The sequence below is a fragment of the Podarcis bocagei genome (assembly GCF_964188305.1).
Source record: "Podarcis bocagei genome assembly, chromosome: 1".
Taxonomy (NCBI): Eukaryota; Metazoa; Chordata; class Lepidosauria; order Squamata; family Lacertidae; genus Podarcis; species Podarcis bocagei.
The window spans coordinates 101512105-101536735 of NC_138125.1; the positions used below are offsets into that span (position 1 = coordinate 101512105).

The 24631-nt window shown below is 41.9% G+C and overlaps 1 protein-coding gene across 1 annotated transcript in view; it reads right to left on the reverse strand.

Annotated features, from left to right (window-relative positions):
• LOC308571906 (von Willebrand factor D and EGF domain-containing protein-like) overlaps positions 1–24631 on the reverse strand; it is a 199572-nt gene that overhangs the window by 81654 nt on the left and 93287 nt on the right. The window contains exons 13-17 of the mRNA XM_081167541.1: positions 16475–16611; positions 13106–13267; positions 7195–7299; positions 3774–3888; positions 1273–1523 (exon numbers count right to left, since the gene is read on the reverse strand). Of these exons, the coding sequence (XP_081023667.1) occupies positions 1273–1523; positions 3774–3888; positions 7195–7299; positions 13106–13267; positions 16475–16611 (770 nt within the window). The remainder of the gene's footprint in view (positions 1–1272; positions 1524–3773; positions 3889–7194; positions 7300–13105; positions 13268–16474; positions 16612–24631) is intronic.

Below are 24631 nucleotides of genomic sequence, written 5' to 3' on the forward strand. Positions count from 1 at the left end.
CTATTGTTGCCACTCTTGTTGCAGGTCTACTAGAAGCAGCACTTATGGGGCACTTAATGCAACTTGAGAAATATGCAATAGCCACTGAAAACTGAAGGTATGCATCGCCTCCCAGCAGCTTTGTAATAGCTGGCAGAACTTGCTCATCTCTTAATGCCACAACATCCTGCATTTCCCCACTGCTGCACCACACCATTGGCTGCTGGCATGGACTAAGTAAAGATGAACTATCAGGACACAGTTAGCATTGCAGAGAGGAAGGGGAAAGTTAGCCACACACTTGCCATTTTCAGTGGCAGCTGTGTATTTGGCATAACATCTAATTTGGCCTTATATAGACTATGAATCTAATCCTTGACTTACCGTATTTTTTGCTCTATAAGACTCACTTTTTCCCTCCTAAAAAGTAAGGGGAAATGTGTGTGCGTCTTATGGAGCGAATGCAGGCTGCACAGCTATCCCAGAAGCCAGAACAGCAAGAGGGATTGCTGCTTTCGCTGCACAGCGATCCCTCTTGCTGTTCTGGCTTCTGAGATTCAGAATATTTTTTTTCTTGTTTTCCTCCTCCAAAAACTAGGTGCGTCTTGTGGTCTGGTGTGTCTTTATTTTTCATGCATTTCCAAGTAAGTCTGGGTGTGGTACCATGTAAATTCTTTACCAAGTGTTGTGGGTTAATATTTATCCTGCACTTATCTCGTTCCAGGCTCCTTAACAATTACCCATTGTGAGCGAGACACTTCTGGTTGTAAGTTTCCTCCTCCTATGCATTTTCCTCATTAGCCCACCCTATTGAAGGATTAATGGAACACCTTGCAATAAAGACAAAGCAGAAGAGAAGCACTGCCAGGGAGCTGAGGCTCTGGAGTAACGACATAAGAGCATGGGAACCTCTAAAAATATCATTGCAAATGAATTATGTTCTCCCCTTTATGGCGAAAACCTGGTCTTTTATGTTGTTATGTGCTTTTCTTCAAAGATCCAAATGCACACAGTGAATTTTAAAGCAGATTAATGAACCATTAAGAGGCTCGGCAAAAGTGTTCTTTCAGACAGCAATCGATAGTACCCTCTCTTGTTCGTTGTATATATGGGTTTTACGTTCTCCGAGTTATTTATTAGATTAATTGATCATTACTGCCATGTTGGATAATATGCACTTACTTGAAAATAGCTGAAGTCTTAGCTTTTTAAAGACAGTAACAAATTATTAGCTATAATGGAAGCAACGGATAGTGTGATAAACCAGTTTTCTGAAGGGTTCCCTATTCCTACCTGAACCGAGTGCCTGCTTTGTGCATTGCATTCATCAGACACGGTGAATTCAAAGCTCTCTGATTTGGCAGAGCTGACTTTCCAAATGAGAAGGCCAGCAGGAGAGAGGGTGGCTTCTGGAGGTCCGCCTTCTAAGATGAACAGCACGGCTGATCCCTCGGGATCCACTGCTAGCAGTTGGTACACAAAATTCTCTCCTGCAAACGTCAGAAGCTGGCTGGCTGGGGCTTGGAACACAGGCGGCTGGTTATCTAAGCAAAATAGCAAGATGCAATAATGTACGGGATGTTCTAATTCCCTAAGACAGCGGTTTTCAAACTACATCTACCACCTAGACCACCAGAAAATTGCTGGCAAAAATACATCACCGGTCGTAGTCTTGTTGGTTGTTGGTACATTCACATCATACATTTAAAGCGCATGGCTTCCACCAAAGAATCCTGGGAACTGTAGTTTGTCAAGGGTGTCAGGAATAGTAGCTCTGTGAGGGGGACTCAGCTCCCATGATTCTTTGGGGAAAGCCATGACTGTTAAAGTAGTAGGAGCAGGAGCATCATTGGTCATCCCAAGGTTAGTGAGGCTCATCTGACAGTAGCCTGAAACCAAGCCTTTAGTGTTCTTGGCCCAGTCCTGGGAAAGGCTCTTCCAAGAAAGATTCAGCAGGTGCCTTTTTTCACCTTTTGAACATCTGCTGAAAACTTTTTCATGCTGCTAAGCTTATGCAGGCAATGCAATAAAAAAAATATTTCAGTAATAGGTAGTTGATGAGGTTTTTATTGTATTTGATTGTACGGCTGTTGTAAAATGCTTGGATTTTTTAAAATGAAGAGCAGATTAAAATATTTTCATAAATAAATGCACTTTTAATGTATGGTGTGGATGTCTCTCTGCCATGTTTCTCCCTCTTTCTGGGCAGCAAGGGCACACATTTTATCGTTTTAGTGGCATACACTTAACATTTGAGGTTGATTGTGGTGGCTACAGTTAATGTTACACAGCGGTTGACAAAGACGATAAAATCCCTTTAGAACATTTTAGTCAAAAACAGTTACCAGCAAGTTTGAGAAACTTGAGCAATGCATTCAGGAAAGCTTTTATTTATTTTACATTAAACTTTATACTGTGCATTCCAACTGAAAACAGTCATCATGTCTCACAGTCAATAAGAACCTAGATACCATAAAAAATGCTCTCAATAAAAACATCAAAGTAATATAACCATGCTCTTAAAATAGATTAAGCATCATAAAATGGATTAAGGAATGCCTTGACCTAACTCTTAAATACATGAAGCAATGTGTAGTGCTATCCTTCAATGGATGTATATCGTCAGTGGCGGACTTGAGGACAGTGTATAAACTCTGTCTGGATAAGCCAGAGTTAACGATTGCAGGGAACTCAGTAGTGAGGCTGACTTGGCATATCTGTTTTGGGTGAAGTCACCCCACTGTAAGGACCACTGTGTGATTCAGGGATACTGTTGGACCCAGCATTACTGCCATGTAGTAGCTATGGCCCAAAGTATCATTTACTGGTTTTCCTTGCTGATGGAAAATAAGTCACCTGATCACTGTAGTTCATCTTTCCAGATTAGACTATTCTGTCTTCAAAGGATGTGAAAATTTATTCATTCATAATTTTATTTGCATGCTGCTTTCACACACAGAGATACTATTCTCAAAGCAGCTTGCAACAAAGAAAACAGGAATGCATTTCAAAATCAAGCGGTACGAAACAATTTCATAATATAATAAAACAACATCACAATGGCAAATCTAACATACCAAAAAAGCTAGTATAAATATAAAAAGATTTCATAAAAAATACTGAACAGCAAAAATAACAAAGAAGCTTGACAGTTTCACCTTGGTCCTAGAAAAACATTCCCCATGATGTTGCTCAGAAATATCTGAGCACACACCTGGAACCTCTGCATAATCATTAGGGTCCAAAATGTACATATTCCTATTAATGAGAATCTGCCTTATCCAAAGAAACTACAGTGGTACCTTGATTGTCGAACTTAATCCATTCTGGGAGTTTCTTTGACTCCCAAAACCATTTGAAAACCAAGGCGTGGCTTCTGATTGGCTGCAGGAACTTCCTGCACTCAATCAGAAGCCACATTGGCTTCCAAAAAGCATTTGCAAACTGGAACACTCACTTCCGGATTTGCGGCATTCGGGAGCTGATTTGTTTGGGAGCCAAGCCATTCGAGAACCAAAGTACCACTGTAGATTACATCCTACAGAAACTTGGCCAATCTGGGGTCATCCAGATATTCTGAAATACCTATCAGCCACAGCCTAGACAGCACAGATGTGAATTGTCATCCAGAACATCAGGATGACACCAGCTTAATAAATGCTGGCCTAGAGAAATGTCAGAAATGTACACAATATACAGGTCCAGAGAAAGAATATCCCTCTCTCTAAAACACCGGATGGGTTTTGCAACAAAACCTGAATACCATAGAAACATTTTATGCATTTTAGGCTTACTTTCATTGATAGACCAGGTGAATTTGGAAATATCTGGTTCACAGAGAAGACAAGGACTCGTAAGGCTCGAATCACCTTTTGCATAACATAATCCATCTATATTGCAAGCGTTTTCCTGCAAGTAAGGGGAAGAAAGATAAATTAGCAGCAAGTAATTGCTTGAAATATTTTGCTGTTTGAATAATGAAATGACAGCAATTTAAATGCTAGCACTCTGTTGCCTTGGGGAAGAATACAAGTGTATTCTTAAAAATTGCTGTAATGACACAGGCTTTGCCAGCTTCATTGTGAGATTTTTGTAGTTGTGAATGGCTTATCTCAGGCTGCCGGATAATGCCACTGTAACAAAAAATCATACGAAAATCACTAACATGTTGTACAAGATCATTAATCCCAGACACCTGTTATCAGAGTGATTAATTATCTGATCCTGCTGAAATTGGGCTCCACTCTAAGGGTATAATAGCTAAAACTCTGTATGACAGAACTCTATGACTACAGTTATGAGGAAACTGCTTTATGACCCAGTACAAAAAGTGAAACTGTTTGCTCAGAGATCCTAAAAATCTCCTTTCATTCACATACAATTAAAATTGCCAATCTGCTCAGAAGCCATTTGTAAAGGGGAAAATGCCACATATCCCCATTCAATAGCACAAATCCTTGGTTATAATGGGATGCAACAACGTGCTTCAGTCATTTCCATTTGTGTGTGTGATGGCCTCAGGACTAGTAAGCCTTCTTGCCTGCCTTAACTTAAGCACCATGACTTTCCCCATGCCTAGAGCCATGCTGCTTCTCTGGGGACAAGGCATACTAAAAGAAGACATACATGAAAAGGTCATATTGAACAACAGTCCCAAAACAAAGCAGTTCTCTCTCCCAGGCGCATTCTAGTCCTTCCTCTATATGGGCTTGCTGATGTTACACAATGCACATTGTGCAATAATTGAGTCCTTACGCAGAGCCAGCAGCAGATGGCTTGGTGGGGTGGCAGCACTCACTGACTGATGTTGCTTACTGGGAAAGAGAAGGGAGAGGCAGTGGAAAAGTCGGTGCAGTACAATCTGGCACTCCTGCTGGTGAATTTCCACTGTGCTGGCCTCCCCACTTGCCTCACCCTTCCCCATAAGGAACAACAACTAAGCTGTATGGAGGTCAGGTGAACACCACCATGCCACAGTGTCATCCACTACCATATAGAGATTAGCATGTATCTAGGCAAGTGGGCAAATAATACAAAATCCCAGCCTTCTCTACATACTCCCCCCTTTTTTTATTTCAAAGGGCCTCCAAACAGATAGCTGCAGTGGCATAAAGCCACCCCTGAGCTGAGCATTCTCTACTAGGTTGCAAGCTCCATCACCCACCCAAATTGGTGCCCTCTAGAAAATAAACAAAGGCTGAATGATGGGATAAACAGTGGCTTGCTAAATAACACTTAAAGTGGCATGTTGGAGCTCTATCCCACTTGGTTACATTCACCAGCTGCACTCACACTAGGTGGGTGGAGCTAGGCTGAGAATCTTCAAGATTAGCCAATGTGGTAGCCATCAGATGTTGTTATGCTCCCATCATCCCTAGTCAGCATGGCCAATAGCCAGGTAGTGTGGGAGCTGATGATTTAGTGCATAGGTGCCTGAAACTTGTTCCCACTTAATGAGGGGATAATGGTTGTAAATTTTGAATTACATGCTTCATGTAATGCTGCATATTATTCGCCTCTGCTAAGCTAAAAGACAGACTCGTCTGAATGAACAGTGATGTAGAATCTAATCTGTTGATTCTTTACCATTCTTAAGTATGATGTTCCGGTGTATATTGGCAGTCAATGCAGATTTTGAACTGTATTAACATGGCTCCAGCTAGTTGCTCCACTCAAAAGCTAGACTACTACATCTGGATTAGTTGCAATTTCCAAGTGGTCTGCAAGAGCCGCCCTGTGGACTACAGTTATACAGTTGGGAGCTTATCAGAGCATGAATTTCTATGGCAAGGCCATCCCTGTATAGGAACAGCCATAACTGGCCAACCAGCTGGGAGCCAAGAAAAAGCCCTCTATGTCACTTGGCTCTCCAGTGACAGAGAAGAATCAGCAAGTACCTCTAGACTACAAGGGGAGCGCAGCCCCATAGAGAACTGGCCATATGCTTATCTCCCAAGCTCAAGAAGTGCCGAGTCATAGCACCTTGATCTAATTCCACCTCAACTAGCCTTCATCCAGTCCATTACAGTGGCTGAGCACCAATGCAGAATCTGCGCAGCCACACATGATTCAGATAGCAAGAAGAAATAGGAATTGAATGTCAACAGCGTATGGATGGAACCCAACTCCAAGCCCCAACTCCAGCTGTCAAGGCAGCATATTAGTTAGAATGATATTATATGCTTCCTTTTCAATAAAACCTCCTGAATAAGTCATTATTTTGCTTTTAAAAACTATTTTTTTTTTGTTCTTTAATCTGCTTCATAACATCTCTTTATTTGATCCTGGGATGCTCATTTCTAAATAATAAATACGTAAATAACGTAATAAATAATGTAAATAACAACAACAGGAATGATAACTAAACCACAGAGCTTTGCATAACCCTTAAAAATACATTGCTTCACATAATGCAATTGGGACAGAGCCAACAGGTGGGAAAGTTACAAAATTAATGAATTTATGGCATAGAACCATGTAACTAGTTTGCTGACTAGGCTGCATCAGGGTGTAAAAGGTCAAATAGTGAACTTAGCAGAGTGTAAATAAAATAAAATGCTGCTAGAATTACCTATCAGAGTTGGGTCTGAAATCAAACTACAGTAGACCTTCTCCTCATGTTTAAAAGTCACTACAGAGCAGTTTTGAGTCTGTGTAGTTGTTGAGAGTTGTTTCTCAGCTGTGGCAATCACATCTATACTTGAAGATAACAGGCCCAGAGGTAATAGGATTGGTTGTTGCAATACCCCCAGTAAATCTGAGAGGACTGGTAAGAATTTGACACCATGTCTTACAAAGAAATGTTGCTTGTGGAGACTGAGAGCAATGTCGACCCAGCATAGGTTCTCTGTAAACCGGAATCTTCTGAGTGTGAAAGATGCCTTATCTGAGATAATAACAGAACCTCTGCTGTTTCCAAGTTTCATTTACTTACATGAACATTTCCAGCATGGAGGTGCTAAATTCTTTGTGAATATAAAATGTTAATTTGGAAGAAATGTTTTTTTATGTACAATGTGTTGGCTTCCTGACGATTGATATAAAAAGGGCATAATTTACAAGTGAATGGAAGAAAATATATTTAGCTTCCCAGCTGATCAATAAACACATTTTCTTCTCCAACACTTGTCAAGCTACACAGGCAATCCAGGGAAACTGGAGGGTTAAGGAAAAGATGGATGTTCTGTATTAAACCTCTAAGTGCTTTGAAATTACCTTTAATTTACAAAGCCCATTTTGATGGAATTCGCAGTCCTGGCAGACTCCGTCATACAAGGTCAGGACTTTTGAATTACTGTACTGGAAACCATCATTAGAAATCTAAAATATACAAAAAATATATCATATCATTTTATGTGATCATGTTCCATACAGATACTGTCTGCACATTCTAAAGCACATGCCCAATACACCCCTGAACTAAATGTCTGCCAAGAAGATAAATTAAACCACTTGCAAGTTACTTTCCTGCAAGCTAACAAATCACTTGATGCTGCAAACTGAAAAGCCATTCATTTATTACCAAAATATCTTTTCACTCGGATAAAATCTGGAGTTTCTGATAACTGCCGTGCTCTGTTTAACCTCTTCCTGTAAATTTCTTACTCAAGTTGACACAATTTTGAACAATAAATCCTGCTTCAGACATTTTGATTGCAATCCATAAAACATTTACTCTAGAGGAATCTCATAGATGTCAACAAGATTTTATTGAGCCTGCTTCAAAGGAAGATGATTCTGTATGGCAGCCTTTGCCCTTGACTCCCCCTAAGATGGATTTCCATACTCAGTGCAGCTATTCATTCATAAGATGTAATGCCTGAAGTGTTCAATCTAAGGGGAAATGAACAGAAAATCAGAGCCGATACTGCCCCCACTGCTGCCGTATGTATTTCCTGTAGGCACAGAATCCATGCAGTTTACCTGGTGACAGAATAGTGGAACAAACAAACAAAGTGGGCCCTACATTTTGGCACATCATAACCAGTTTTACTTTTCACATAATATCTGAATGCACATGACTGGCGTGATGTTGGTGGCATCTGGATATAGTTGCTAAGCATTCAGTTGGACAAGAACAACAAGAAGAGTTTGGATTTGATATTCCGCTTTATCACTACCCTGAGGAGTCTCAAAGCGGCCAACAATCTCCCTTCCTCCCCCACAACAAACACTCTGTGAGGTGAGTGGGGCTGAGAGACTTCAGAGAAGTGTGACTAGCCCAAGGTCACCCAGCAGCTGCATGTGGAGGAGCAGGGAATCGAACCTGGTTCACCAGATTATGAGTCCACTGCTCTTATCTGCCCCTCTCTGTTAGAGAAAAATCCTTTATGTTCATTGTTCAAGAATTTGGAAAGCAAGTTCTGGTTTATGGGGTTTTAACATAGATTCCCAGTTTTCTGATTTTTGTAGGAGGTGCTATTCAAGGGGCAGAACTCAGTGGCAGAAGAGATGCTTGCAGAAGTCCTCAGTTGAATCTCCATGTAGATGGATGGAAGATACCCTTGCCTGAAGTCCTGGATAACTGGTTGATCTGACTTGGTTTAAGATTAAGAGGTCCATTTGTCCTGAGTGTTTATACCCAGTGGTGTAGCGTGGGCAGGGCCACAGGGGTACAAAATTTCAAAAGTGTGCCTTCCCCCTCACACAGAAAATATCCCAATGTTCATGTGGACAGACTGAGGAGTGGATTTGAGCAATGGCTGATTGCCAGGGTGCCCCTGCATGGGCTTTAAAAATACAGTGGTACCTCAGGTTAAGAACTTAATTTGTTCCAGAGGTCTGCTCTTAACCTGAAATTGTTCTTAACCTGAAGCACCACTTTAGCTAATGGGGCCTCCTGCTGCTGCCGCTGCACCACCGGAGTATGATTTCTGTTCTCATCCTGAAGCAAAATTCTTAACCCGAGGTACTATTTCTGGGTTAGCGGAGTCTGTAACCTGAAGCTTCTGTAACCCGAGGTTCTACTGTATACTCACTCCCTCATCCTGCTCTCCACCGTTCTTGACACTCATGGGTGCCGCAGTTGCCTCTTGTGTAGGCCGCCGAGCTATTGCCCATTTGTTCCAACCTATTGGCAGGCAGTGCCAAGGAACTTCACCCCATGCCACTGCCCCCTTGCCAGCTGGTGCTGCTGGCGGTGGTGACAATATGGAATAGGAGGAGAAGTAAGTTATCGGTCATAGACCAATCATCAGAGAGAGTCAGGGGAAGGGAGCAGTGCCAAGGGAGAATGAGAGTCTCACCACCACCCCAGTATCTCTGCATAGGGAAGCTGCTGGTCTCTGAGGTGCTGCAGGGGTGAGTGCGGGGGCTGGTGGGGCAAATGTCTCAAATGTGCACATTAAAGATACAGGTACGGTAAAGGTGAAGGACCTCTGGACAGTTAAGACCAGTAAAAGGCAACTATGGGTTGTGGTGCTCATCTCGCTTTTCAGGCTGAGGGAGCCGGCATTTGTCCACAGATAGCTTTCCGGGTCATGTGGCCAGTATGACTAACTCCCTTCTGGCATAACAGGACACCATGACGGAAGCCAGAGCGTGCATGAAAACACTGTTTACCTTCCCACTGCAGCGGTACCTATTTATCTAATTGCACTGGTATGGTTTCAAACTGCTAGGTTGGCAGAAGCTGGGGGAGAGCAACAGGAGTTCACCCCATCGCATAGATTCGAACTGCTGGCCTTCCAATCAGCAATGCCCAAGAGGTTCAGTGGTTTCAAACACAGCACCACCCGCGTCCCCCATGGTAGAGTATTTCATTGGCTTTATCAATATTGGACTGGTGGAAAGGACTTAGGAAGTGCTAATGGACCCCTGGTTAGCGGGCGCAATACTTGCCTAGCCCTGGGTGCTGCCAACCCATGTTACACCACTTTTGCTACCCCTTCAGAAACATCAGAGCAGATGGAAGCACTGAATCTGCCTACTTAGCCTGGGTACGGGAAGACACGAAAGAAAGAGATATCAGCATCACCACCAAAATTGAAGAGGTTGCCACTGCTTCCTACATCCCCACAAATGAAAGGAGGGGAGGAAAGACTACCACCCAACTCAGTGTTGCTGAATGTTTTGTTGCCACCATTATTATTATTATGAGCATACTCTGAGCAAAATTTACTTGAATAAGTGTGTGTGTATTTTTTTGTATCTCATAACTGTAATCATGGCACATAGCTTAGTTAGGTACTAAATATTTGTAAAAATGCAATTCTTCACAGTATCTTTTCAAGAGAGAAAGAGATGAGGAGAAACCCATAACAGTTTGGCCACACCCCGGTGTCTCCACTGGCCATGCACCCATCACCTCCTTGACACCCTAGTAGGTCTAGTGGGTAACAACATCCATGGCATTGAACAGATGGAAGGCATCACTGTGAAGCACAGAAAAAAGGAGAGGCAAAAATCACAAACAACAGAAAGAAAACTCATGTAAAGCTAAACACACACAACTGATATTTCCTAGTGAACAGAGGATGGGACATGCCACAAAAAATCAGCATTAAGTGAACTGTTCCAGGAACATTATATTATTTTAAACTGATAAAATACTACCTGTTCCACTCAGGTGTGAACAGGTGGGACCGAGGTATGTGAGGATATAGCAGTGCCTAGCATTTGCAATTCAAAGGAAGGAAATAAGTTTACAATCTATTCAGAGAATTTGAAACTGAATTAGCATAACTTAACATAATTTAAAGAATGAACTCAATTCTCTCAGTATTTGATTTAGAAGAGGGGCTCCCTAGCCACATTCTTCATAGACAAGCCATCTTAATAAGGCGGGGAAACCATTTCAAGGGTCTCTAGCTAGGGTTTAATCTGCAAAGTGTGTGGTCTGCAGCTCAAATCTGAAATGGAAAGCCATGCTTCTATTTGGGACTGGATGTAGCTATTTGATGGGGTGGGTCAATGTACTCTGCACTCAATCAGACCCAGTCTTCGCATGAGCTAGCATATATAGAAATAAAGGTCCCAGATAATGTTAGTGTAGGAGATGATACGACTGATACAAACTCCTGGTGCTGAAAATGGATTCTAGGCCTAAGCGAATCAAGCTCTGAGGCGGAAAGAAGGATTAGTTTAGCATCCTGCCGTTTTGCAGGCGAAAGCACTACCTCATCTGTATAAACTGATCACTCTTAATGCAATTTTAACCTTAATTTCTTTCCTTTACTAAAGCCCTCAAGATGTTCATTTTCTCAGCACAGCACTAATGATCAAACAGATGAACATTAATAATGATTAGGACTTTAGCAGCCTCTAATAAGATATTCAAATAAACCCCATTCATTTGCTTGCTGTGCTTTGGTTAAAACAAAAATAAACATTGATCTCCTCTTCAAAAGTTAATAAGCTACTGCAAAAAAATAAATAAAAATAAAATGTAGATAAATCATCCCAACTATTCTGTTGTGCTTTGGAGGAGCACGGGCAGATCAAAGTCTCCTATAAAGCAGCTAGGGTAGAGTATTAGGCATCTTCTTGGCTGCCTGTCTAGAAAATTGTGAAACAAATATGTTGAGGTCTACCAGTGATGATCTTTGGTAATTTCTGACTCCATAGGTCTATTTTGGGTGTGGGTGTGTGATGGGGCTCTCTTTAGAGTGCAATATGTCTTACTTCACTTCATATTACTTTACTTTGCCCCACATGTGCCCACTCAACCACTTCAATAGGTGGAACTGGCACTACTGCAGGTGCCAGATAATACCTGTTACGCATTTGTAAGAACTCAATCATTTAGTGTGGCAGCAGATGCACTTTGGAACTCCTTGCCAATTGAGATCAAGCAGGCACCTTGACTGCATGGCACCTGCTGAAAACATTCAAACCCATGTGCTTAGAAAGTTGAGGTAACTTTAATATGTTTTGGTCAGTGGCGTAGCGTGGGGGGTGCAGGGGGGGCCGGCCGCACCGGGCGCAACATCTGCGGGTTAGGGTTAGGGGGCGCAAATCCACGGGTTAGGGGGCACAAATTACTTGCCTTGCCCCGGGTGCTGACAACCCACGCTACGCCACTGGTTTTGGTATTTCAATGTTGTAAAGTATGATTGTGTTTTTTTCCTTGATTTTATTGTTTTATCATTTGGTTAGACTGCTTTATGGTGAATCGAGTGCTGCATAAATTTTATGAAACAAGTAAATAAATAAGCCAGCACTTCTACATTTGGGGGCCTGAAAATCCTGTGCTTGTGGCACCATTGTCCTATCTGGCTGTTCGCAATAGCAGTTCACAGTTAGCATCACAACAAGCCTTTTAGTTAGGTTTTCTGTCTTAATTTCCGATCGGTGACATGTTTGCTCCTTTATTAGACTTTGTGTTTTTCTGTTTGAATGACATGCTCTCCACAACTGTGGTTAATGCTTAGTGTGTTGTGCTTAATAACCTCACTGAAGACCACTGCGCCCCCCCCATGACACCAGAGGCTACCCTTCGATCTCAGGGTCTGGAGTGCTCTTGACCTGGGTAGGTTCCAACCACTGAATCAGCAAGCTGAAGTGCATTCTGGGTGTGCCACATGCACACATGTCAATTCTGTGGGAAAGGATGGTAAGTTTGACTTACGTTCATGTGGCTGGGCCACACAAATATTACCACACCCATGCAGAAGCATCTCACAGAAAAACCAATTGCGTTCAGCTACAGTAAAACTGAAGATCCTCAAGTATTCAGCATTGTTCTCTGCCATCTCTTTGAGTAGGACTGTCCAACAATTTCAAAATGGAGGGTGTGAGCCAGAAAGGCCCCCAACAGGCAGCAGTATGAAGCTGAAGTCATTCTGCACTTGTGACCTAATCAAGAATTTCAGCCGTGTCTCTTGAAATGAAATGCAGATGATTAAGAATTGATTCACCCACTATATCAGCTCAGGGTGATTACTAGGAACAGTGATTGTAATTTGCACCTTAAGACTACTTATTAAAATGCCCACAATGCCTGTAATTTCTGCTATTCCTTTGTTTTCTTATTTATTATGAGGCAATACTAAAGATCTCTTGCTCTCGTGTGCACTCCTATTCACAGTGATTAGCAGGAAGAAATCCGTAATCTCCCATTTTATCATCACGCTGCTTGAGAAATGTCTTTTGAAATTGTTTTGCTAGTAGCACAAGAAATTCCTACTTTCACTTGCCATCTTGCATAAGGCTCAGCATCCATCATGAAACGAACAGCTCCTGCTCCTGTATTGTTCAGAGGTGGGATCTGACAGTCCACCATTGTCAGATTCAGAAACGTTGCTTTGGTGTTTTCATGTTCTCTGGATATCCATTCACCATTGTGATACTGCAGGAAACAGAGCAGGAAGATGTGTGTGACTTACTGCAGGTCTACATGTCCTTACTGTAGATTTCAAGTGATCTACATGGATATATAAAAATTTCTTTATATATTTTGATCAGATGTGCTGCTGTGTTAAGTGGATTAACATAGCAGACACAATAGAACTCCCGAGGAAAACAAAGGAATTCCATACGTTCAAATCTGATTGGTATAAGTACAATGTGATGGGGTGTATAGTCCAACAGATACTATAATGCTTCAGAGATTATGCCAGTTTTGCAGACTTTATTGCCGAGACCATACAACACCGGTCCTGAAAGACCTACAACTGGCTCCCAGTACATTTCTAAGCACAATTCAAAGTGTTGGTGCTGACCTTTAAAGCCCTAAATGGCCTCAGCCCAGTATACCTGAAGGAGAGTCTACACCCCCCTCTTTCAGCCCGGATACTGAGGTCCAGTGCCAAGGGCCTTCTGGCAGTTCCCTCACTGCAAGGTCACTACCCGGCAGAGGGCCTTCTCGGTAGTGGCACCCACCCTGTGGAATGCCCTCCCATCGGATGTCAAGGAAATAAACAACTATCTGACTTTTAGAAGACATCTGAAGGCAGTCCTGTTTAGTGAAGTTTTTAATTTGTGAAGTTTTATACTGTTTTTAATGTTCTGTTGAAAGTCGCCCAGAGGTGGCTGGGGAAACCCAGCCAGATGGGCAGGGTAGAATTATTATTATTATTAAGGTTGGTCAAGAGAAACTCTCCACCTGCCCTTTTCAGAAGCACTTCCTGTCCAATGTGCTTCATGGTACAGAGGCTTCATTAATGAACCATCCTGAATGATGAGCTTGGATGAGTTTCCTTTTTGGTGAATATCTCAGGCTTCCTTTTAGAATGTCCAACCTGGATGTCCATTTTGTGATATCTCCTCTCAAAAGCACCACCACATGAAACCTCTCTTTAACATATAGTCTACGTAGTTACACAGGAAGCTGCCTTATACAAAGTCAAACCATAGCTAGCTCAGTATTGTTGTCACAGACTGACAGCAGCTCTTCAAGGTTTCAGACAGGAAACACACGCCCAGCCCTATCTGGAGATTGAACCTGGAAGTTTATGCTTACAAAGCAGATATTCTACCCCTGAGCTGAAGTCCTTCCCCTCTCTAGGTAGCTGGAGGGAAGGAAGGAAGCTATACTAACCCTATGCTTACTCTGTTAAATAATAATCACAATTGGAGTCAAATCTGACTCTAATATTTGCTGGTGTTGTAGTGTAATTATGCCTAAAGCAAACACCAGTGGCAGACCTTGGTGTCTCAATCTTCAGTGGCCTCCTGGTGATGCCGAAATCTGCCCGCCCATCTCTCACATTCCATTGGGAGTCATAGCTGTGGCGCCCCAGAAGCTCCACGCCTGGGGTGACCGAACTGATCATGCTCCCCTGGATCTGCCTTTGCAAACAACCTGCTGATTGCACTATTCTGTCAGTGACTTTAGAAACAGTGCCCTTCAGAATTTAATAGCAAAAGCTTCAAAACCTAAACATGCAATGTCAAGTCTTTGGGGGGAAATGCATTTTAAGTGGGGAGGGGGGAACAACTGTAATATTTGAAGTCTTGGTTTTATGTTTTCAAGTTTTTCCCCCTACTTTGGTGAGAGCTGGAAAATTGCTTTTTTTAATATAAAACTGAAGCAGAGCAACTTGAGGTCCTCATGGTATTGGGAACTGGATTTTAAAATGGATGGATCAGACCTTCGCAGCTCAGTTATCTTGGCTGATGGCAGTATTATTATTATTATTATTATTATTATTATTATTATTATTATTATTATTATTATTAAACCCCACCCATCTGGCAAGGTTTCCCCAGCCACTCTGGGTGGCTCCCAACAGAATATTAAAAACACAATAAAACATGAAACATTAAAAACTTCCCCATGTCAAAACTGGAAATGTTATTACAATGCCTGAATCCTATCTTCTGTGGCAAGTGCCATGTCCACATTCCCATAGCTGGAGCAACCTCATGTAACAACATCTGAAGGAATGTAATTTGTGGGACAAACTGATTGTGTCATCCTATCAGTAGCATTCCTGACTAATGCTGGATTTGGTAGTATTTGTGTGATTCTGTATTTCAAATGCATGGGATCTAGACATGCCCTTCATGAAACTTATGGCTCATGACACAGTCTATTTGTACATAAATATTCTATGTGGATCTCTAGGATTGTAGGATACATCCTGTCACATAGAAGTCTACTTTCTACAAACAATTTCAGAAAGTTCTGTATCTTTCTGCTTCGATGGGAAAGACTTTTTGTAATGAATCCAATTTTGAAACACTCTGATGGAGAACCCCTCTCATCCCAATAATTCTTAACCATACTATCATATTACATGATTAAGATGTAGAATAATAATCTTAATAGTCCACCATTCAGCTGTAGACTACAGCTGTGTATCCGGAAGCTTGGATAGTTAGCTATGATACTTAAAATTCAAATGCATTTAGAAATACAACCAAGCGTATAGATTCCAGATGCACCAAATTGAGAAATAATAATACTGTGATTTCAAGCATCAGTGAACTAGGGTAAAATTGGGATAAAAGCTCGCAGAGAAATGGAAGAGATTGCATGGTTTTGATTCACTTATGGACCAATCTTGAGGTGATGTGACACCAATTGTATAAAGTGTACATGCCAGAAAGAAAACTTATCACTTCCAGTCCCAATAATAACAGGCAATATACACATATAAATAGACTAAGAGAATCAAACCACTAGATGCAGGCCAGTAAACAAGAAATAGGACCAGCTGAGATTCATGTTATATCTCCAGCTTCACAGTATTAGAGCCATGCCGGCTTAGACTCAGGCTGCTTCAGACATGGGGTTTATTGCATTCGTTTTAGTGATGATATTTGTAGTACTTCTGTCCTGATGTCTAATATTCCTTTCACACTGCAGTATAACATAGAACTGTGGCTTTTTGTGGGGAAAACTCAGTGATAAGCTTGTGCGTGCATATGTGGGTTTATTTTCAGAAATGAACTATGGACATGCCACTATCTCCCAATGCGATGTTTTTTGCCACTGAATACTATTGCAAACATTGCTGTCTGTGCTCAATAAATTATAGACCTAGAGAATACGTAAAGGTTCCTGATGAAGAGCGCCCCTTTCACCTATCTGTGCATCCATATTGCTTACAGTCAACCGGGTGACCTCACAATGAAGATCAGAAGAATCTCTGAAGTTGTGTCCAAACACGTGGATTCTGCTACAGTCGGACGTCCGGATGTCACAGAAACCCCCATTTATTAGATCTGTGATCTCCACTGGATGCTCTATAAGGGAAACAAACATGTAGCAGTGGGACTATGGTACATGATCATGCACATAATTTTTTATATTGTTTTTATTACTTCTCTTTAGCTTTATCTGCAGGCACATGTCCTTTGGAATCCCACTCTGAGCATTCATATGTCACCAAGATGATGTTCTAAATACAGGAACTTTTGAGTAAAGGCAGGGAGCATTAAGGAATGAGGAAGCCTATATAGGAATGGCTGGGCGGGCTTTACTTGTTATAGATATATAAAGTGGTACCTCAGGTTAAGAACTTAATTCGTTCTGGCGGTCCGTTCTTAACCTGAAACTGTTCTTAACCTGAGGTACCACTTTAGCTAATGGGGCCTCCCGCTGCCACCACCACGCAATTTCTGTTCTCATCCTGAAGTAAAGTTCTTAACCTGAGGTACTACTTCCAGGTACACACACACACACACACACACAGAGAGAGAGAGAGAGAGAGAGAGAGAGAGCACAACTGCAACCACTTATCTGTCACCCTGTCACAAAATTGCTCCACGCTGCAGTTACTGCTTTTAAACTCCATACACTCATCCTAGATAGCTGACGCTGAAGGCTGATCAGGGATTTCTGAAAATACCCTTAATCCAACATAATATTTGGTAATCTCATATATGTGGCACTTGAAGAGATCCCATAAGTGTGTATGTGTGGGGAAAATATGTCAACGAAAGGTGTTCCTCTGAGGGCTTGGATCTGAGCAGGATCAAAGATTCCTGTTGAATGTTGCTCAAGGGGATGTTCATCGGAAGCTATTTGATAAGCCATCCATTGATTGTCATTTCAACGGTTCAAGAATTACTACAGATCATCCTTATAATAGCAAAAGCCATAGGATATGCGACAATTCCCCCAAGCAATATTATTCCATTCCGTGTGCGGACTACATTAGCCATACTGGTTCTGCAGTTTCAACAGTCTGCAGTAGGGACAGAGGTAGCATTTTAAAGCAGACCAGCCTAATTCACCAATCCAGGAGTTATACGCAAATAGGAATGCAGGTGCTATGAGCTGGATTTTGTAATGCAGTTTCAGTTCAAAGAACGTGCATAAGATTGCACATTTTTACTGAAAAAATGTGAACAAATATGCATGTTTCAGGGGAGAATGCATTAAAAAGCACACAAAATGTTATTTTAGGGGAAGAATGTGTATAAAATGCATATAAGGAGAGAGGTAAGAGGGGGCAGAACTTCTACATGCACATTCCTCCTTACTGACCTTGAAGCCCATGGGTATTTTCAAAACCAAGAACAAGAGAGAAATACCAGCTGTGGGCTACTGCTACCTTCCTGCTCTTTTGCTCTGTTGCTATTATGCAAAGGGAGTGGGGGCTCTTTCTGTGGATGCAGGTAAGAGTCTAGGTGGGTTGGAGAGTGGATGCAAAAGGTTTTACTTTGTTCAGAAGCTGCAGAGTGAGAGTCTGTTGGTGCAGAGTGGACTCCTCTTTGTATGAGACACAGGAGGAGTGAGTGGGCTCACAGGTGAGAGATGGAATGGGGTTGTCATTGAAACCATTTAATTCAAAGTGTTGAATGTTCTTTTGTCTTTACCCAGGAATTTGGTTTAAACTGGGAATTCTAATGGTAGTTTAGCTCTGTTTGCCTTATGATGCACCTGTTAATTTCTTTTAATGTAATGGGTATTTTTACAATTTTGTAATTTTTCTATATTGTAATTTTTCTATATATGTTTTATTGTTTTGATTTACTGCTCCCCAGTCTGGGTTTGAAAATATTCAATGAAGAGTGGAATATATGTGTTGTGCTTTAAACAAAGAAACAAAGAACATATAGAAACCAGGTACAATTTAAATGTGATTTTTTTTGTTCTTTTTTTTAAAAAAATCCTGTTGTATATATTTTCACTCCTGCCAACCTAGCAGTTCAAAAGCACGTCAAAGTCAAGTAGATAAATAGGTACCGCTCTGGCAGGAAGGTAAACGGCATTTCCGTGCGCTGCTCTGGTTCGCCAGAAGCGGCTTAGTCATGCTGGCCACATGACCCGGAAGCTGTATGCCGGCTCCCTCGGCAAATAAAGCGAGATGAGCACCACAACCCCAGAGTCGGCCACGACTGGACCTAATGGTCAGGGGTCCCTTTACCTTTACTATATATTTTCACAGGATTGCAACCAGCACAGATCTTGGGGTATGCTTTAAATAAAAATAAAAAGAATTTTTCTTTTTTAAAATCAACATTGTGACTATTGCAGAACTATTATAACAATTATTCAAGTTATTCCTATAGGGAGTTTCCCTTCAACTTTAACATCTTGACTATAAATATATTACACATTAATTTCTAAATTAAAACTGTTATCAAAATCAAATGATACATGGATGTGATTGTTTACAATCTTTATCACTTACTGGTGGTTGATTTATTATATATGATTTAGCTGGATATCGAGGCTTTTATGCAATATAGTCCAATACTCAGAAGTAAGCCCTTGCCGACTGCACCGGGCCTCGCCTCCAGGTAAGTGTGTGTAGGATTGCAGCTTTAATGTTGTGAATTTAGTAGGAGCCCTTTCATAACCTGTCACCCTAACAAAATGCATTGCTCCTCTACCTTCTGTAACTGTTGTGATGGGAAGCTGCTTGAGCCTTCCAGATTTTGGCAAAGGTCATTCTAGCAGCTACTATTAAATTCAAAATGAAGTCTTGCAGGACTGCACACACACACACAAATGCTATTAGTTTCATACTGCAAAATAAAATGATATTGCATATCTGCTTTGTGGTATTTGTGAAGGCAGGATTTTCTAATTTGTTCTTTCTCATCGGGATGTATGGGATGTTAGAGGAGGGGTAGTACCTCTGGTGGGGAACTTGTTGTCCTCCTTCGGTGTAGTCTGTCTACCTTTGGTCCCCACCCTGCACTCAACTCTCACCTGTGGCTCCTAGAAGCTGTCAGCATGTGACAGAGGCCACATCCCAGGAAATGGCTTAGACTGACCAGCTGAACCAGGTGAGGGTAGCTGATGGGTCTTAAACCCTCTGTGAGTTAGAGACTTTCCCTGCATGCAAGGACAGACTTCAGCAGATTGAGTGGATGAAAGATCTACATTGTTGAATGTGCTAATTTATTAGTATGTTGAGGACTACAATCTAAATCATTGATATATTCAAAGCACGTATGTATACCATCCTTCCCTTGTAAAAACAATAAACAAATAGATGAATGATTATATCTTTGAACATCTCTAAATGTCTACTCAGAAGTAAATCCGATGGAGTTCAGTGGGGCTTGCTGCCAGCTTGTGGTGGAGAAGAAATTAGCCTTGGAGCAGATTTAAACTGAATGTGCACTTTCCAAAACAATATTCAAACAGAAACATAGCAATCCTCAGTAATCTGCACTTGTCAGAATTTTGCAATGCAATTTTTCAACCAAACAGTGTTTCGAAAAAAATGAATGTATTAGGGGAAAGTTTTCATAAAAAAATAAGATACTGGTGAAAATTAACATACAAACATTAATTATATTAGGGAAATCTGCTTGCAAAGGTAGTACTAAATCAAAACATCATATGAAAATTAGGAGAAATCCACCCAAAAAATGCCGATGAATTTCCATGAGGATTTTTTGAAGAATGCAAATTGCTGCAAAATGTGAAGAACAAAGAGTTGAAAAATGAGAAACAGAATACCAACATTGGCAGATCCTTCCATCCCTATTCCCAGGTAAGTTGGTCTAGGATTGATGCCTTAAACATTTAATAGTACCCCTTTTGCAAGTACTAGCTGCTTCCTAGATGTCCTCTCATTCCCTCTTGTAAGCCCACCTGACTGGCTAGTCATCTTAATGAAAGAGTAAGAATTCCCCACATGGGATAAATAGATCCAAGAAGCAACATGAATGTGCTCTACCACTGCAAAGCACTTCTTTTGTTTCCCTTGTTTTCTGCTGTTGTTTTTTTAAGAGCCATCAGTAGTATTAACAGCATCATTAAACAACAATATTGTATTTACAAAGAGCCAGTTTCCTGCTTATCAGCATTCATCAGCTAGTTCAGTAGTCGTGTAATACACAACACTATTAGGAAGGCAGGATGAGCAGTTTTGATAAATGATGGGTAGCGCATAAAAATAAAGGCTTCATTATGTTTTTCATGAGGTTTTAATAGCACTGCCTACTATTCCCTCTAGAATTTCCAAGTTTTTGGAATTTACAAATCACAGTCAGCCACAGCTTGTAGTGTTAGGTCCCACTGAGTTATTTCTGCAAAGCATGATGAACTACTATTGGCTGGTTGCAAACATCCCCTTCCTAGACAATGTGTTTGGTGGGTGGTAGTTGTTACCCTGCTGATCCTGTTGAACCTTTCAGCAGTTTTTAGTACCTAAATAGGTTGTCTGGGTTAGGCTTTGGAGGTATTGCATTACAGCGGTACCTCAGGTTACATACGCTTCAGGTTACAGACTCCGCTAACCCAGAAATAGTACCTCGGGTTAAGAACTTTGCTTCAGGATGAGAACAGAAATCGTGCACCGGTGGCACAGCAGCAGCAGGAGGCCCCATTAGCTAAAGTGGTGATTCAGGTTAAGAACAGTTTCAGATTAAGGACGGACCTCCGGAACGAATTAAGTACTTAACCCGAGGTACCACTGTACATTGGTTCTGCTCTCACCTGGGTAGTCAATTCCAGAAGCTGGTGCTTAAAAAGGCACAATTTTTAAAATCTCATGGCCAATGCTATGTTGGCTTCCAATTCATTACCAGGCTAAACTCAAAAGGTTGGCCATACCTTTAAAGCCCTAAATGAGTTGTGACTATTTTGCCTGAAAGTTGCTTTCTGCCACATGTACCTGCACCTAATGGAATGAGAAAGATGGTGATCAGGGAAGGGGTCGTTTCAGAGACCCTTAAATAATGCCCTCCCTGGAAAAGATTATCTTAGCATCTTGATTAATGCCTTTAGGTGCCAGACAAAAACCTTTTTATTCTTTCAGGCCTTTTAATTTATAAAAACTGCATTGCAGCAGCATCATAGTTTGTGTTGCTGTGTACAGGTTTGCTGGGGCCTTCCTGAAAAGTATTAGGTTCATATTTTGCTTTAATTTCTTGCATCAGAGACCCCTCTTTTTGTTCTGTTTTATCCCAGTGCTAACACTGTTTTTATGTTACTGTGTTTTCAGCAGCAGAGTGTATGTTCCTGCCACCTGGGTTGGGTGTGCAGGGTGTGCCCGGGGGGTGGTGGGGCACAGAGGGAGCCCGCTGGGCCCGCAAGAATGCTGCCTTGGCAACATCCTCACATGGTGCTGCCCAGCCAAGGAGAGGGGCAACCCCCCCAGGTCCCCCACGCTACGCCCCTGTGTGCTTGTACTGAGTTTCATGTGCTTTTATATTTGTATTGTTTATATTTCTACTAACAACGCCATCTTGAAAGGATCTTTGTCAGCAAATGGCAGAGAACCATGGCTAAAAAAGCCACCTCTATTGGTCTGTCTCCCCTCCAACTGTATTACCTGGGTTATGAAGGCGCCCAAAAGATGTTAAAGCAAAGATTATGGGATAATGCACACAGTGATTGCGATCTCGATCACACGCAGTCTGTAGTCCACTGGCAGTAGGAGTACAATATGGGTATGTCTTTAAGTTAACATCTTACATTAAAAACCTGACAGTACCAAACTATCGAAGGCTTTTCACCAAAGCCAGACTAAATGTCTTTTCTTCTGCAGTGTTGGATGGCAGGTTGAGAGGAGTTCCCTACCAGGACAGACTTTGCTCGTGTGCTCAAGACATTGATTCCATAAAACATATTTTGTTGCATTGTGCAAAATATGAGCAAGCCAGGGCTGAACTGATACTACCCTTGCTGGTACCTTTCCTGGGAAAATTAGAGGCTCACTATGTCAGGTTCCTACTGGAAGACCGGACAAATGCTAGAACATTAGCAGTGGCAAAGTTTTTATCGGTGGTTGCAAGAACAAATGATCCCTATATTCTAACCAAAATGCTTGTTTAACTTGGAGGTAGGCTGTATGAATTCTGTACTGCTTTGTAATTATTTGTTGGGTCTCTGGACCGTAATAAAGGTTGATGATGATGATATTTCTACTGCCTATGTCATATCTGATACAAGATATTTATATATGTATGCATATGTTTTTCAGTAGGCCATACAAATATGTAAAATATTTCAGATATCAAGGCCAGAGCAACAAATCTATTCTTCCAGTACTGTGGTGCGCATGGAAGGCATCCTGCAGTAATAAGTACAGACTGAGTACGTACCAACAGGTGTTTCCAACTTAAATTGGAACCTGGTGGATTTCTGCACTCTGGTCAAAAGTGATGAATGCAGACACCTTGGTATCGGCTGAATGCTAAAATGCAGCCTTCACACTCTCTGCTCCAATGATTTCTTCAGAAAGCAGAAAAGCATGTTCTAGTGGGACGTGACCCTGCTACATTTTGGAGTCTATAAAGCCTTTCCTAACAAATTAGGGAAGCATCTTTAGCCTGTGAGTGCACTGCAGAACTGGAGCTTCAATAAAACATTTTCTACGTACTGTGACAGTAGGGTCTGTTTAAGAGTTCTTGCAATTGCTCTGGTAGCCTGTTGAGACTGGTTGGGGTCAACAGTCTAAGAGTGATGCCTGCTTGTATAATGAACCCTCATGCCAGTTGGATCCTTCTGAAACCTGTGCTTTGCAGCCTTCACAGTCTCAGGGATGTTGCCCTCTGTAATGACCTTCTCCCATTGTTCTAGGGGATATGATTGTTTTCAAGCACAGGCATTGCCATATGTGAAGTGCACTGGAAATGTACCAGGTCCCTACTTTTCATTCTCAGGCATGTTTTCAACATGTATTGAAATGGTCATAATGTACAATTAATTGAGAATTGTCATTGTTAGTGTAGTGGAAAGCAGAGCTGTACAGAACACCCCATCCCATGCCTGTTTGGAACAGGTTCTGCTGATAAGCATTGTTTTGCAAAAAACAACAACATACCCATTGTCTTTAAAAACCGTTCTGACATCTGGACTCCACCTACAACCTGTTTCCTCTATTCCATGGGTGGGTAAGTTCAGGCTCAGGTGCCAAATGCAGCTCTCTGGGCCCTTAGAAGTCTCTGCAGATCAACAGGTCATGCTTTGCACCCTTCTAGAGTGCTTGCAATGTGTCCTTGCTCTGTCATAATACCTCTCACTTTCCCAGATGGAGAGGAGGGTGGGAGGGTGGGTGTGTATAAACCACTGACTTTTGTATGGGTGGAATGTACTCTACTGTGTAAAAAGAAAGAAAGAAAAAGGTATGAATCACACCCATTGTTCCACCCATCTTTTTGTCTATTCCACCCACCACTGGCATGTGGACCCTGGAAGGTTGACTGTGAGAGAAAGCAGCCCTTGAGCTTAAGAAGGTTCCCCACCCATGTCCCAGATGTTCATCTGAATCTTATTCTGCTCATGGACCAGAGGTACCTGCATAATTACAACTACGTACCTGAGAAATAAGAGAAATGAATTATAGATGCTTAGGATGGCAAGGCAGGAGAGAGCTCCAGCTGTGCATAAGAAGGAATATCACCCATCTAGATTCCTTCCCATGCGTACTCTGTGCCTACCAACTTTCCTTCACCCACACAATTTTTAAGGAGATGTGAAACCTCTATTCCATGCTTCTAACCACCCTATAAGGGATGCGGGTAGTGCTGTGGGTTAAACCACAGAGCCTAGGACTTGCCGATCAGAGGGTCGGCGGTTCGAATCCCCGCAACGGGGTGAGCTCCAGTTGCTTGGTCCCTGTTCCTGCCAACCTAGCAGTTCAAAAGCATGTCAAAGTGCAAGTAGATAAATAGGTACCGCTGTGGCGGGAAGGTAAACGGCATTTTCATGTGCTGCTCTGGTTTGCCAGAAGCGGCTTAGTCATGCTGGCCACATGACCCGGAAGCTGTACGCCGGCTTCCTCGGCCAATAAAGCGAGATGAGCGCCGCAACCCCAGAGTCGGTCATGACTGGACCTAAAGGTCAGGGGTC